At 47.5% G+C, this 16,442-nt stretch overlaps 1 protein-coding gene across 1 annotated transcript; it reads right to left on the bottom strand.

The window, feature by feature from the left end:
• Nucleotides 1–1,991: 1,991 nt before the first annotated feature.
• Nucleotides 1,992–13,103, bottom strand: LOC146184317 (uncharacterized). Its single transcript, XM_084609376.1, has 2 exons — nt 12,750–13,103; nt 1,992–4,606 (listed from the first exon to the last, which is right to left on the bottom strand). The coding sequence occupies exons 1-2, from the start codon at nt 12,837–12,839 to the stop codon at nt 2,426–2,428; spliced, it is 2,271 nt and encodes a 756-aa protein (XP_084465502.1). The 5' UTR covers nt 12,840–13,103; the 3' UTR covers nt 1,992–2,425.
• Between the last annotated feature and the right edge of the window lie 3,339 nt (nt 13,104–16,442).

Raw genomic sequence — 16,442 nt, 5'->3', positions numbered from 1 at the left:
GTGACCAACCAGCGCGAAGCGCAACCGGCCGCGAGGCGTCGCGCAAAGAGTGTCCGTCGCGCGGAGCTACGTAATCAAATGTTTGATGAGTGTGGGATCCTACGATAGCTGTGTTCCAAGTAAAGCACGGAACAGGTGCCATATGTATTTCTGGTGATCTGTTGATTTGATTGCATACTTGTTTCCAATGCAAGTCAACCTGTGTTTCACCGTGGGGGTGTATCGATGTAGTATGTTCATTAATTCGCTTTTCTGTGTGCGTTACACGCTTGCTTGCGCAGTGTGCGAGATAGGCACTTCCCGAATAGGATGAGGGTCGGAATTTTTAATCGCAGCTTGCAGCATAGTCGTCTTGGTGACCTGCTTTTGGCGTTCAACATATATCCTTCGAAAGATATCACCCACTCAGCTATAGAAAGGAAGGGTGGAAGAACGGGCTAGTTGGTAATTCATCTTGGAAATCAAACTAGCGCACGTCAAAACAAAGACACAGGGAGAGAACGACAACACAGCGCTGACTTCAACTGGTTTTTATTAGAGAGTGACACAATATATATATGTACAAAAGTGGGCGTGAAAGAATTGATAACTGCTGAGTTTGCACGTGGCGTAAAACACCGAACGCAAAGTTAAAAGGCGCACGATAACAATATAGGTCAAAGCAAGGCAGAATGGCAGGGCTATAAAAAATAAAGAAGCGAAAAACGGGGAGGCATGTAGGTAAAAACAGTAAAGAAGGCACGATCCGAAGATACATAAACTAAAATCGAAAAAAGGCCAAAAGGGGCATTAAGAGCGATAAAAACCAATAGGGGCATTAAGAGCGATAAAAAACACAAAAGGGGCATTAAGAGCGATAAAAGAGTCAAAAGGACAATTAAAAGCATTACAAGACAAAAAGGGCATTAAAAACAGAATACCTAAAACAACCAAGGCCAGGCCGCTAGAGGCTGAGGAGTGTACCCGGAATCTAAACATTAAAACTACTGTGCGTCTGATTCAGATATTCTAACTCGCGTTTAGTCAGGGCTATTGAGGGTGTGCTAACACAATTTTGACCTAAGTTTAGAATGTGTTTGTGTTAGCACACCCTCAATAGCCCTGACTAAACGCGAGTTAGAATATCTGAATCAGACGCACAGTAGTTTTAATGTTTAGATTCCGGGTACACTCCTCAGCCTCTAGCGGCCTGGCCTTGGTTGTTTTAGGTATTCTGTTTTTAATGCCCTTTTTGTCTTGTAATGCTTTTAATTGTCCTTTTGACTCTTTTATCGCTCTTAATGCCCCTTTTGTGTTTTTTATCGCTCTTAATGCCCCTATTGGTTTTTATCGCTCTTAATGCCCCGTTTGGCCTTTTTTCGATTTTAGTTTATGTATCTTCGGATCGTGCCTTCTTTACTGTTTTTACCTACATGCCTCCCCGTTTTTCGCTTCTTTATTTTTTATAGCCCTGCCATTCTGCCTTGCTTTGACCTATATTGTTATCGTGCGCCTTTTAACTTTGCGTTCGGTGTTTTACGCCACGTGCAAACTCAGCAGTTATCAATTCTTTCACGCCCACTTTTCGTACATATATATATTGTGTCACTCTCTAATAAAAACCAGTTGAAGTCAGCGCTGTGTTGTCGTTCTCTCCCTGTGTCTTTGTTTTGACGTGCGCTAGTTTGATTTCCAATATAGAAAGGAAGTTTCTTGCTGTTGCTTTGGCTGCTCGCAGTTTGTGCCAGTATGTGTGTGGGGTATTTTAGTTTAGGATTGGCAGGAACCCAGCTACAGCTTCTTGGTTCCTGCTCTTTTTAGAAGAGTTGTACGCGATATTTTGTACCGCCGCCGGCACGCTTAAGACGAACGTTTGAGCGCGCAGCGAGACGAATATTAGCGCTGGCCCATTGTTCCGACAACATGCTGTAGGTTTGCTACGGGGCATCCGCCATCACCATCGGCCCCGAACACATAGTGCATGCCACCCTGACATGATCCACGGTTCGACAAGGCGGAAGAAGACTAAAGCGTTGCCATCGGTAAAATTTATTCAAAATCGGCCCTATAGCAATGTCACCACACATCACGACTGTAAAAAGTGCTCAGAGAGGGCAATCAAGAACGAAGTCGTTGCAGAAAACTAAATTTGTGTTCATTAAAAAAGTCATTTGAATTATTTGCGCGAATTTATAAGTAAATACGCGACTTTTCGTTCTACTGCGGCTAGTTGGAATCGCAACAAGCAATGACTTAAAGTAAAAGAAAAAGAAACAGCGACACAACACAAACGCGGCTTCTGGCCGATGAGTGAAATGAAGCAGGACTGTGCACTAATAGACTACAATGCTCGCAGCTCATTTCGGAGTAGTTCAGAGAAAAAGAACACGCAAAGGGCATGCCACCACAACGACACTGAACAGCCGGTCAGTTTACACCCGAGGTTTCAATTGTCGATCTGGCGCCGACACTTGTCGTACAAGTCTTGGAACTCTTTGTATGAGTCGCGTTCCGGGACTTCATCGAGTAGCGAGTCGAACTGGAGGCTGAAGCCCCGCAGAGGGTGCCTCACAGCGTCGTAGAGCTCCTGAAGCGTCGGACACGTCGTCCACCCAACCCCGCAGTCGCTGAAGTAGGAACCCTGGGCGTCGCAGGAGCGAAGCTTGTGGTACGCGTACGAGGCCGGTGCCAGTAGCCTTTCCCGTAGAATGACGTCGATCGTGTGGCGAAGGGCAGTCTCGTTTCTGCGCAGCGCCGCTTGCTTGCCAGCGTGCAGCGGCTGATCCCACACCTCTCGGCCGTTCCGAAAGCGGCGAACGGCAACGAGGCTGGCGCTGGTGGACACAGCGTCCACAAAGTTCTCGTCGAACAACTCGGGGTGCACGCATTCGCCTTCAAACCGGTGAAAATCCAGTTGCAGGAGGCTCCTATTGCTCATCAACGCTGTCCGGAACGCCGTCGACACCATCCCACCGAGGTGCCAGCGGCCAAAGGCGAAGACCGTGATGCTCGTGGAGCTAGTGAGGCCTTCGAGCAGAGCGAGCGATGATTCCACTTCAGTGTCGTAGAACACTGCCACTTTGCGGAGCACTCTGCTCAGCTCGAAAAGAGATGAGAGGCAAACGGCCGCTTGGGCTGTGATCGTGCCCGGTGCATCGATGTACAGGGTAGTCAGAGAATGCCGAAAACTGGGGACGAGGTCCAGTAGGCGCCCGACATCCTCCGGCCAGCCGTCTTGCGCGCGCAGGAAAAACTTCCGCAGTGCAAGGTTGAACAGATGCTCCGCCAGAATGAGAACCTCATCGTCTGCCCAGACAAATGTCGTGCGGGTTAGCAGGACGTCGCGATTTAATATCATGGCCCGCGTAGCAGGTGTATCGTTCACGGCACCGAAACAAAGCTCCCGCACAGAAGCGTTGCCGGAGAGGCCGTCCAAGAGCCGCATGACATCGTCGCAAGTCAAGCCACTGTCGTGCAAATACACCTCATCGAGAGTGTAGTTGTGGCGTAACGAGTCGCTCAGCGCATACATGGCCAGGTCGCCATGAAACGTGGAACCTGATAGATCTAGCACCTCTAGTCTCCGGTTCTTGGCGACGATACTTGCGAGCGCCTTGTAAAAGTCACAGGCGCGCTCACGACTGAAATTTACAATCATTTTTAGGCGGCTAAGTACTCGGTTCGTCCCAAGCGACGTGGCCAGAGAGGTCAAACACTGCGAGTCTGACACTGGGTGGCTCAATTCCAGCTCTTGGAGCGTGTGATTGTCGCCGAGCTGGAGGAAGAATTCGGACATGTCGCAGGCCAGCATCAGCTTGAGCTTGCGCACAGTCGTGTGCAGCAGTATTGTGACGGCCTCGATGTAGGCGTCCTGTTCATCATCCACGGTTGCCTCGAACTGCAGCTCTTCCAGCGCCTTGAGAAATGTTAAGCCGCTGAAGATATTCACGGCAGCTGCCAAGTCTACGGTCACGTCACGAAGGACCAGCACGGAAAGGCTCGGATTCCTCGTGATCACGTCGCAGAGGCGGTCGCTCTGGGGCTCGTTAAGCCGCAACGCCGACAGGTGGAGAGTGTGGAGGTGGGTGGTGGCCTGCAGAGCGTCGAACACGCGGCAGCGCCAGTCGCCCCCCGGCTCAACATGGTCTGCCTGCACGCCAACGCTTACGTAGCCGGTGTGGAAGCGCAGCAGCCGGTAGAAAAGGGACACGTGGTGCGGAGCAATCACGCCAGCGTTGAGTTTAGCCGACGTGATGCAGCGGTGCTCGTAGAGCAGCCAGAGGACGAGGCACGCGGACGTCAGAGTCTCTTCCGGCTTAAGCGTGGCTCGCCACGGTAGGTAGAGGGTCCGTAGCAACAGTGTGCGGCCACCGGGCTCCACCAGCAGCTCGGGCCCATGATGGTTGAGGGCGTCGTTCCAGGACTCGCTGTGGCGGAGTGCCCAGCACGTGCCGCCGTTTTGTGCGAAGCTGCATGGCCGCAACATCTGCACGCCCGCGACCCGCAGCTTCACCTCCGTGGCTCGAATACTCTCGAGGGCGGCATCCGTGGTTTCGAAGTGCCAGGGTGCTTCCCGGTGGAGGAGTCTGGCAAATTCCAGAGGCGTCCAGTGAGCTTGCGAGGAAGACTGCAGTGGAAACATGATTGACAATGAACATCCGCCTCGTTAAGATGGGTTCGACGTTCATGAAATAACGCTGGATAAAGACAAATTCAGGCGCTTTCCCGATTTCCTCAGATCTTACCGAATTTCCAAGGTACGATGCTCGCAGTTATCCGCTCGTTTGCTTTTAGAAGCAGGCGGCTTTTCGTTTAAGTGCAACTGAATTTGAAAATTTCCAATTGTCTCTTCAAACAGAGGTTTCCATGGGCAACCTCGCGCGTGTGACCTTAGTAGACGCACAGCCGTCGATATTCGCTCGGCTCTTGCTCAAATTTCGTTCATTTTAGACAAATTATGACCCGCCAGAAATTTAGCCCCAAATGCACATACTGTGTTTTGGGACAGTATGAAGTCATCTCCCGGCTGGAACCCAATTTCGGTTTCTTGGCACTTGCTGTTTCAATTCTCTGTTCTTTTTCTTTTTGAAATAAAGTTTTCTCTCTCTCTCTCTCGCTGTTTCAAAAAGACCTACGCGATATTTTGTATATCATTACCGGAGAAAGCTGACTCCAATGAATTATATTTCATTAAAAACTCAGATTGTAAAAAACAAATTAAAAAAAACTGGTTGGGCTTTAACAGTCTAGACGTAATTTTTTGGGACCATCGGTCTACCCTTACAGCTGTCGCCGACGGAGTTTCGTCAAACAGGGCTAGTAAGGCTTTAGCGAACCCGCCGTTCACCTAACCTGCAGGCATAGGTGGACAGCGGTTTCGCTCCGTGTTTGCTCTTTTTTTTTTTTCTGGGCTACATGGCTCTGTCGACCAAAATGCTCGTAATCTCGGCTCGTTCGTCTGTAAAAAAAGTGTGTGAAATTACTGGTATTTAAAAAAAAAAATTCTCTACCCGTATAGAAGCCCGTTATATTTTGTGGCACGGGCAGAGGCTCTTTTTTTTCTTTCCTTTTGCATGCCTCAGCATAATACATGTGCCCGTATAAAGAATATCTGTTCTACTTCAGTGGCCGAAATACATTCACGAAAAATAAGTGGTTTTCCGTTTTCCAGCCAAAACCTTGATTGGAAGGCAAACAATTCGATATATTTTGTAATCTGTTCTATCTTCTACCGCAAACTGTTTTCTACTTGAATAGTAGGTAAATTCTGAATAGCAAGCAAAATGGTATGACAACCCCGAAGACGCTGTCCGATGATCGGGTCCCTAACAATTTCGATTCGAAAGGAGATATCTAGTGGCGCCACATTGAGGTCCGTTGTTGGTTGGCTCCCGGCCACAGTGGTATCTGATACGCATTTTGCCTCTTTTCAGTGGCTAGACAACGGCTGCCACCCGGCAAAATTTATGGGTGCCATCGAGTATTTCCAGTGCAGAGAGATGCGTGAGATGGATTTGACAAGACTTTAGCCTCAAAAATAGTGTTCATTAAAGAAATTGGCGCTTAGCGCAATTTTATCGTTGTTACAAGCAGAAAACGTGAACTGAAAGACATGTAAAAAAAAGTATATTGCATAATTTTTTTCACTGCGATAGAAAAAAAAAATAATAAACAAACACAATGTTTGTTAGTTTACAAACATTTTTTATCCGTTGTAAACAGAAAAACTAAAATCAAAGAAAAATTTAAAAACAGAACACATAGCGGAACAGAACATTTCTGGCAGGACAGCTGCCACAAAATTTCTGCATTTTTCAAGAATTTTTTTTTTTTTTTACAGTACTTCTATAAAGAAATATAAAATTCTGCTGCAAAGCGTTTTGCTTGTGATTGTAATTGTGTGCACATTAGAATAATGGTCTTCGAGAATAGTGTATTATCAATTTTTGTCATAAAAGATAAATGAAATAATACAATTAAGAACTGAATTGAATAGCATACACCTCGCAACAACAACAAAAAAAAATACAGGATAGAGAAGAAGTTCAACAGTCACTTGCGTTCTCCCATGAAATTGCCAGGAGTAACGTATTTATTCCACTTTAAGCAATCGTCAACACTTCATTTATAAGCATTGAGAAGGCTTTGGATATTGCATAAGTGAAAATGCAACTAAATTTAGCAGACACAAATCGAACTTTTGACGCCTACTTCTTAAGGGGAAGAGTAAGCACTCCTGTAGAATGCCAACATGCGTTCAGTTTATATTTTTATTATTATATTTTAGTTTACATACTGCAATACATTTTACTACATGAAGTACTTATGATTGTTTTTATGCGACGTCCACAAAAATTGAAGGTGCGCCAGTTTTCTAAATTCGAGCCAAAGTTGTCCGTCCTTTGATATAGGTATATATAGTTTTGAATTTCGGCCGATTTCGATATGGTTTGATTTGGTTTGCGAGGTTTAACGTTCCAAAGCAACTCAGGCTATGAGAGACGCCGTAGTGGAGGACTCCGGAAATTTCGGCCACTTGGGGTTCTTTAACGTGCACTAACATCGCACAGCACACGGATGCCTTGCTTTTTGCCTCCATCGAGAAGCGGCCACCGAGGCCGGGATTCGATCCCGCATCCTTGGGAACAGCTAGTCGAGCGCCGTAACCACTGCACCACCCCGGCGGGGTGATTTCAATATGATATGGAGGAAAAAAACTACTCTAGACCTTCCAATGTTTGCAGAAGTAGAACTAGTCCTGAATAATATAGATAAAAAGTTTCACTTGCAACGCTTAAGTCGTGCCAGAATGTACGGCTGAATGCGGACAATCTTCAAAACCAACCCTCAGTTTAATACGTATCTTCATAATTTTAACAATATAATGCAACACCTTTTTCAGGCCGTAATACTTCTGAGGTAATGAGGATTCTTGAGAGGAATTTTCATAAAAATTGATCATGTTTTTATTAGAATCAAACTTGCGCCGTTTTTCCCGTTTTCGAATCATGGGCGAATTTGATGCATTGGGGAGAACACACCTTGCCGTCTAGAGCTTTCAATTTTGCTTGAAATTAAGGAAATTATCTGAATAATAAACGGAAAAAGACTTAGCACCAAAAACATATTGCATCATGCCCGTAATTATGGCTGAAAATGAACTTCTTTGTGGCGCGTTGCTTCTGGAGCAGTGTTTGCGAATTACTAAATAAACTAAAAAAATAAGGCAATTTTTTAATAATCTCAGTAAAAGTAAAGTTGCATAGATTTATAGGGTGGAAAAGAACAGATGACAAAATTTTGGTACGCTAGGAGCAGGCCCGGCTTGCACGATAAAGTTGGAGCTAAGTCCAGACTTAAACGGTCCAGACTTAAACAAGCCGCACGCTTCGGTTCGGCTCGTGTTCACCAGAGTGACTTCCCTGAACGCCCTCAGCAACCACTTGGGGCATTTTTCCTCGTAACACAATCTTAAGCCGCAAAAAGCAATGGCACGGATTTTACACAGTGCAAGATTGACCGAATGTTTACATCTTACCGCCAGGACAGGGCCAGCGCATCCCTGTATTTTTCTAATTTCTCGACTTAGTTACCGGGCGTCCCTGTGTCTTAACTAAGACGGCCTAGAGTCGTAATCACACAAGCGACTTATTCAAGTCAGGACTGAAGCCCAGTCTTGACTTCAGTCTTAAGCGGCCATGCTAGCGGCCTAATCCTTTAGACTCCAGTTAAGTCTGGACTTAGCTAAGACAGTCTTAAGATCGTTGCGTGCAAGCGGGCCCTAAGCAAGCAACTTTTTGAAATGGCAAAAACGGCGTTTTCCACCTGTGGTATGATTTTTTTTTTTTTTTTCACAGAAAACTAAGCCGTACCTCGCAAAACTAAACCCATTTCATTGTGTCGAGATATTTTTCCATCACACAAAAATTTCATTGGAAAAAAAAAAAAACGTCATGGTCATGAGATATACACCGGGCTTTTATGCTTTCGCGTACAATAACTGATTGCAAAAAAAAAAAAAAAAAAAAATTGAAATTGCGCAGGTTCATCTCGGTTAAATCAGGTTATCCGAACGTAGGCTCTGAAGCATGGCTACACACCGGCCTGACGCTTGCGACGAAGCTTTGACGCGAGATTGGGAAACGAAGCGTCGGCGAGGACTGTTGTTACTAACCCCCCCCCCCCCCCTTCCCCCGTGATCACATGGTCAGTGCACGTTAAGAACCATAAATTGTATAAATTCCCAAAAAGTGTATACTTTGTTGTCCGCATTTATTGGAACTTTTTAGAATTCTTTCATTTCCTTTATATTGTATGCTTGTAACATAACATGTGTTTTGCCCGTCTGCTAGGCTCTCGATTGAGAGCGGCAGTATTGTTAAATAAATAAATAAATAAATAAATAAATAAATAAATAAATAAATAAATAAATAAATACCAGGCCGTCGAAATTTCCCGAGCCCTCCACTACGGCGTCTCTCGGCTCAAGGTCCAATTTGCAACGCCGCATGACCTTTGCTAGTTGCAGTGCTGGTCAGCTGGGACAGTTGGAATAACCAGCATAGTGTCAATCTCTCTGTGTCCATGTCCTTCGCGCTGGTTATTCCAAATATATGAGCCCATTCCGACAAGCCACGTTTGCCTTCAAATTGTTGATGGGGAAAATAAAAATATGGCTGCCGTCATTGCGCTATTAATATTAGCCCTGTCATTTTTTTTTTCCCGGGGGGGGGGGGGGGGGGGAGGGGGGGCAGCGTGCAAGCGCGACTACAGAGCTCCAGCAAAGAGTGGACAAAGTTATCGGTCACGCGTTGCTGTACCTGGAACTGTGCGCTGTATCCGAAACTGCTAAACGTGAATTGGCGACAAAGCACGCGCACTTTGGCAGATATATTTAGGAGAAAAGATTTGGTTCCCATACATCTTGCACACATGTCGGCGCATAAAATGAGAGCGCAATAGAAGAACGAAAAAACGAAAAACGCCAGGATCGACTTTGCAGCAACTGATTGAAACAAACCATTCGCCGGCTGCATCTCCTGCATGCGGGGGAGGGGTGGGCGCGGACAACGTGAATGCGCCTGACGAGAGGTGACAAGCTCGCAGAGCCGCCTGGTCAGATGTTTTAAAGAAACGGCCCAAAACAAAGAGAAGCTGCACACAAATAAAACAGTGTGTGCATGTTGCGCTCATCAACGCGACATACCACACCGCCGGCTTCTGGACTGGCGCCTGTTCGTCGAGAGCGCAGCTGCAGTGCTTGCACTTGAGAGCCGGCGCGCGGTGCGTGCCTTTTCGTTCGTTTCCCGTGACCCTGGATCGCGGATTGCCTGGCTGGCGCGGATTTTAAGTCGGCGACGCAACGCCGCCTGCAAGACGACTCCGGATGTCCGCGCGTCGGCAAGGCGAGCAGCAGTATTCCGGACCGCAGATCATCCACGGTGCGTGCAGGTGCGTGTGTGTGCGCGTTGGGCTCTTGTGTAAAGGAGCAGCTGATGCCAGGAAGCTCATTCCCACGGGACTCGGCCTGTCTGGCACAGGCGCACGTGACGACGGCTGCGGATTTGAACTCCATGGAATGTGCACGCGTGACGTTGTGCGTACAGCACTACGGGTGTGAGGAGGAACTACGCTGGAGCCTATTGGCCCCGCACAGAGAGTTTACTCCATCCCTATTGACTTAGCGATATGGTCTTTGTTTAGCGAATTTATTTAACGGGGTGGTCAGGGGTGACTTTGGGGGCAAGAGACCAGTTGCAATAAACATGCTGTAAACTTGGTTCGACTCCGAATAATTCTCCAAGGTGCTCAGCAGGCACACCTCAACAGACCACCGGTCAGCGCAACCGAGCATGGCGGGTGAGAGGAGAACCTTTTCGAATGCCAGCAGCTGAACAGACCGTCGCCCTCTGGACGAGCACGGCGGGTGACAGCCTGGACAGCGGCTTCGAAACATAACTGTGCAGTTCAGCGTGATTCCGGCACACTTTCGTGGCAAATTTTAGATGCATGCATGCTCGCCCATGCGGCAGAACGCAGCGCCTGCGAAGACTCGAGCCGCGCACCTTTCTCGCTATTCTGACCTGCGCACCGCCTAAGGAATTTACACTCACCGAGAATCTCCTCAAATGTACAGCCGTCCCGATTTTTAATAATATAGCGCGAGCGTCGACCAAGCTGCTGGTCAGCGCCTTATAAATGCGAGAAGCGTACAACACGGCTAGAGTTCTCGCACGCGCACGGCGGTAGAGCGTCGTCTGCTGCAGTGTTCCGATCACAAGGACACACGCCCTGCCACAATATCTGCTCGCAACGCCGGGCAGTAGAGCACACGTCGTAGAGCTTGGTGCCTCTTTTATCGTGCAATAGCGTAGGCTGATGGGCCAGTTGGTAAGACATTCTAGGAAAAAGCGACGCACCAGCACAAACACTAAGGAGCAAGGGACAAGATGCAGAGCTGTGTTCCCACTCCACAGAGGGCTCCTCCAATAAGAAGGTTCGCATCCCAGGCAATACTTTCCAAGTACCGCTTTACTTCCTTTCTTTTATTTTATCTTCTCTTAACTCTGCTTCGCCAGCGAGACCTCCCGTAATAGGGGAAAAAAGAAAGGGGAATCATGTTTAGGTGTCACATCATTCATGTTCATGTGTTCTACCGCCCATCGGGTTTCCGCGAACTGATATTGTGACAGGGCATGTGACCTCGTGATCGGAACATCGTAGTGCGCGTGCGTGAACTCAGTCGTGTTGAACGCTTATCGCCGTTATAGGGCGTTGACCAGCAGCTTGGTCGACGCTCACTGTTAAAAGAAAACAAAAAAAAAACAGGAAGGCTATACACTCGCACAAGTACTTGTATAGCGCGATTTGAAGGTTATCTAGTGAGCGTCGACTAGCCTAGCGTTCCAGGCGCCTAACAGCCGGTTTCGGAACAGGAAAAATCACGATGTGGCCTCCGCGGTTTCACGATTTCACATTCTCTCTCGTTTGCTGTTCTATACTACAGCCATCATCCCCGCGACGAACTCGCCACCCTTTATGTTTTCCATTCGTTGCGATAAAGTGCGGGATTGGTTATCTGTTTTCTTCGCGGACAACAAAAACTGGTGTAACTACGTCACGCGCAACATGACCACTGCCTGTTCCCTGTAGCAAAAATAAGAATAAAAAAACTACTAGTCCAGAACGGTGTGGCGGCTGTCTAAGGAACCGAAAAGAGTGAGGGAAGCTTGTCAGATACCTTCCTCACCCCGTTAGAAGATTCTAGACCATGACGCTGTTCATGTTCTCGGTCGACGCTCGCGCGATAAAAACATTGAATCGTGCTAGACTGCACTTTCGCTGGTCGGCACTGCGCGTTTCTTGGCCCTTGCAACATGGCTGCCGACGGCTTCGTTGGCTCACATTGACGTCTACAGGGGGCCGCCACTCCAGCAGTTCTACGCGCCGCCGCTCTCATGAAAGCCCTCTGGCAGTCCAAAACATGCAGTGCGACCACCGCTCATATAGATGTTAGCAAAGCTTGGAATGGGTTCCGCTTCTCTGTCGGCGCGAAGAATAGGATGCCGTATGAGCGCGCCTACCATGTAGCGCTCTTTTTCTGGAGTGATGCAAAGAGCTGCCCATGCTGACAGTCGTGTGAACTTCGTGAAGAGTGTTTCCCTTGAATGGGGCAGACACGTTTCATTACGGATGACGTTTCAGGCCCACACAACGAAAGGCATGCAGTGCATACCGGTGATCTACCGCTACGCCATGTAAATGCGGAAATCTAGGTTCAAGTCCGGGAGCTGCGCAGAATCCGCGGCCTGGAACGCGTACGGGAACCTTGGTAGCCCAGCAGGTCGAGATCAAGGAAGAAAAGGCCCCGGACTGAAGCAATGGCCAAATAGGGCATGCAGCAGAAACGCCTCGCGAGAGCGGAGTTTATGAGTGTCCTTGCCAGCATGCCCGTGTATATTGTGCAAGGGAGGAAAACAACCCTAACGCCAGGTGGGGGGGGGGCATCAAATGGGCGTCTTTAGTATTATAAGTCACGGAATAAGATGAACTCGCTATTTTTACACTGGACAGTGATAGACGAGCGGAATAAAACGCGCCGTGGCGCGTAATGACGCGGAGTGGACTACGCTCTATCGCCGCCCAAAATTCCCCAGAGTTGGCCTTGCAACACTGCGAACACCAGAATGAAACCGCATCGATATATCGTCTTAGTTCGCTCAACAATGAAGACAAGCAGCGCGAAAAGTGATGGAAATGTCGTTGCTTACGGCTGAAGGGAAGTAGGCTGGGCTGGCACTCCATGGCAGGGCGGCAGCAGAACCGCAGTCGCCCTTTGCTCCCGACGCTTCGCGATCCATCTCTGCAATGACGCTCTGCTGGGATCGGAGCCCCGACTGGCGCAGCCTCAGTTCTGCTGTCGCTGATCTCGTGTCATGTGTCGTGCCGTATCGTACGATGACTGCGCGGAATCGATTCGCATCGTAGCAAGTTGTTTGAGCGCCATTTCACTTACGAACTGCTGTGGCGCATTGACAGCGACGATTCGGTCCGGACACGCAGATTCGTGATACTCGCTCCGTGCGGTCACAGTTCTCAAGTAGCAGCAGCGCAAAAAAACGGGACAAAAGAGGAAGGCATAAATGTTAGGGCTGAAGATGTTCAGCGCCAGTCCTGTCGTTTTTGTCTTCCTCTTCTGTACCGGTTTTTCGCGCGGCTTCTACTTTTACGTAAGATGCCTAGCCCACACCAAGATTTTGACATCTCAGAACTTGTTTTATTATGGTATAAAAAAAAGCTCCAGCAATTGCAACAGTGTAGTTTCATACTTTTCGTTATCATCCCTTTTTTCGTCGTTTTCAAAATACGCCATCCAATTTGTTTTCGATCAGCATATCACGGGCCCTGCGGCTTATCACGCAACAGTATTAGGCGAGAGCTATCTCCCACGTACGGGTATCTGTGTGCGAGGAGGGCGCAGCTACCATACTGTACTGAGCATATGCATAATTTCTCTATATTGCGCGTGCCACCTTCACACTTGTCCGTGTGGACGAAGTTCCGGAGGCGATCGTGCGCGGTGCAGAGGCAGCGTCTCTGCTTCACGGCTCGCCAGCTGCGACGCCCACCGATGTGAAAGTGGCGGAGGAATCCAAAACGCAGCATTTTGTTACTAGGTGCCCGGTTACTTTTATTGCGATAGCAATACTGCGCCAGGTTTCGATCCATCGCGTCGTCCCGGGAAGGGCCATGTTTGACCTTGAACAGCTGCGAAGAAGAAAAACAACGCTCGGTCACCGGCAGCTAATGTTTTCGCTCCACATTCGTTTCAGCAGCATTGAACCCATCTCATTTATATGTGGGCTGGTAGCTTGCGCTCTCACGTCATACTCTTAAAGGATGAGCTGAGTGTACCCAATAATGTAGCACCTTACACTGATAGCATGTGATAGGGGAATAATGTAGCAGGCAAAAGAAGCTCCCGCCGTTGCTATCGCAATTCAACTAGGGTTAACCTGAGTTAAACCACAACTAATTTTTTATCACCAATCGTATTGACTTGCAACTAAGGTGGCAGTGCGCCCTCCGCACGCCACCATAATTATGCGTTTTGAAGCGCACTTCACTGCTCTGTTCCACCTTCTCGGCGCGTCCTGCTTTTCGGTGACCATTTATGAGTTTGGCGTGAAAGCAAGACCTACGTAGCATACCCATGCCTCAAGAAAACAAATTCGTTACTTTGGAACGCAACGCACTAGCGGTTAATATTTATACCCACGCATACACACAGTTATTTTTCCCTACTGAAAAAATAGTTGAAAGCTGTAATATTAGAATATCAAGATTTGTTACAGTAGCACTTTAAGGATCCGCGGAATCAAATCTTTTTTGAGTGTGCACATAATTCTGCAAGTGTGTAAAAAAAAACCACACACACACAAGAAGGAAAATTGACATTACCATTGGTGGAAAAAGGTCTGCAATAATATAGCGGAGGACTTGCACATGTCATCCAGCTCAGTGGTTTTGAGGAAAACATTTTGTTGCATTCGCTAGTTGGTGTGAGAAGACATGGTACTTGCTATACAAAGGACGCTGAATTCACCTGGAATTTAAAAAACAAATTGTGCCAGGTACAGCACACTTGGCAACACATCCTCAAGTTCGCTGTGCGCACGAGGACAAGGAACTCAAGGACTGTGTAGCTACAGCACAGTCCAGCGTCTTGTGGCTATAGTAATACGAACCTCCATAATTCTGTAAACGTGGCAATAACAATAATAATATTTATTCGACCATCACGTCGTACGTACACGGTGACAGGAGCCCAGAGTAAAAGCTCTCCATTGACATCGTGACAAGCCCCGGGCTCTCCAGATATTAAAATGATAGCTTCAGACACTGCGGAAAACTAGGCTCTGTCCAGTCGGAGTCCGGAAATGTGTCGCAAAACTCCCCAAGACGTCACGTGTCGATATCAGTGGTGAAGTTGATTGGAAAGGGAACTTGTAATTTTTATTAAATGTCAACGTGAGTCTCAACTGTCTTGACTGAAGATTATGGATGTGCTAGCGGTAACTGCAGACGTGCTTATCAGTGGTGTATTAATTTCACTAATTAAGGGAAAGGAAGTGCATTAGGTGATGGTGTATGTGTCGTTGAAAGTAGAGTTTAGAGGTGTGCTGATAAGTTCACTGCAATGTACAGAGCGCTAATAACTGTAGTAGACAAGAACCGTGCTAATTGGTGACAGTAATTAGAATATTTAGGTGAATTAAAGTTCATTAGCGAGAAGTATGTACCTGTGCACATTATGTGCACTGCTGCCCCCTGCCCTTGGCCGCCCCCTCGAAATCTCGCTTCTGTGCGAAGCCCGCAAACTTAACTGGTATATGCCAAGTTTGTAGCAGAATCATGGATCCCTAGCTAAAAGCACGTTGCGATCGGCATCAGTTGACTTTGCATGTGTTAGCTTACCTGGCAGTAATTTCGTTGAAGTCATGTGATGTGTGTATTTGGTGCGCTAATGTATTACGGCAATTTGTATGGACAGGCCCATTCACACTTGCGGCTCACAGAGGTTGTGCGACCGTTTTCGTCGAAAAACGATTGTCGCAAATGGTCATCAACATCATCAGCCTGCCTATACATACTGCAGGGCGAAGGCCTGTCCCATATTTCTCCAATTAACTCGGTTCTGTGCTAGCTGCATCCACGTGACCCCTGCAAACTTCTTAACCTCATTCGCACACTAACTTTCTGCCGCCCCCTGTTACGCTTTCCTCCCCTTGGAATAAAGTTTGTTACCCTAAGCGACCATCGGTTATCCTTTCTTCGCACTACATATCCTGCCCATGCCCATTTCTTCTTCTTAATTTCCACTAGAACGTCGGTAACTTGAGTTATTTCTCTGACCCACTCTGCACGCTTTCTATCTCTTAATGTTACCCCTACCATTTTTCGTTCCATAGCCCTCTGGGTTGTCCTCAACTTAAGTAGAACTCTCTTGGTTAGCCTCCACGTTTCAGCCCCATAGGTGAGTACAAGCAAGATGCAACTGTTGTATACTTTCCTCTCGAGCGATACCGGTAAGCTGCTAGTCATAATCTGCGAGTGCTTACCAAATGCGCTCCATCCCAATCTTATTCTTGTTATTTCCTTTTCATGGTCCGGATCTGCGGTTACTACCTGTCCTAAGTAGACATATTCGCCTACTACTACTTCCAGTGATTCGCTACCTAACGTAAACTGCTGTTTCTTCCCGAGGCTGTTGAACATTACCTTAGTCTTCTGCATATTGATTTTTAAGCCTACCTTTCTACTTTTCCTGTCTAGGTCATCAAACATTATTTGCAGTTCATCCCCCGAGTTGCTTAGCAAGGCAATGCCATCAGCAAATCGCAGATTACTGATGTATTCTCCATCTACCCTTATCCTTAACTGCTCCCATCCAAGGTCTCTGA

This window comes from Amblyomma maculatum, chromosome 7, assembly GCF_055883805.1.
Source record: "Amblyomma maculatum isolate TAMU_Amacu chromosome 7, ASM5588380v1, whole genome shotgun sequence".
NCBI classification, from domain to species: Eukaryota; Metazoa; Arthropoda; class Arachnida; order Ixodida; family Ixodidae; genus Amblyomma; species Amblyomma maculatum.
This window is presented reverse-complemented; position numbering and strand designations above follow the sequence as displayed.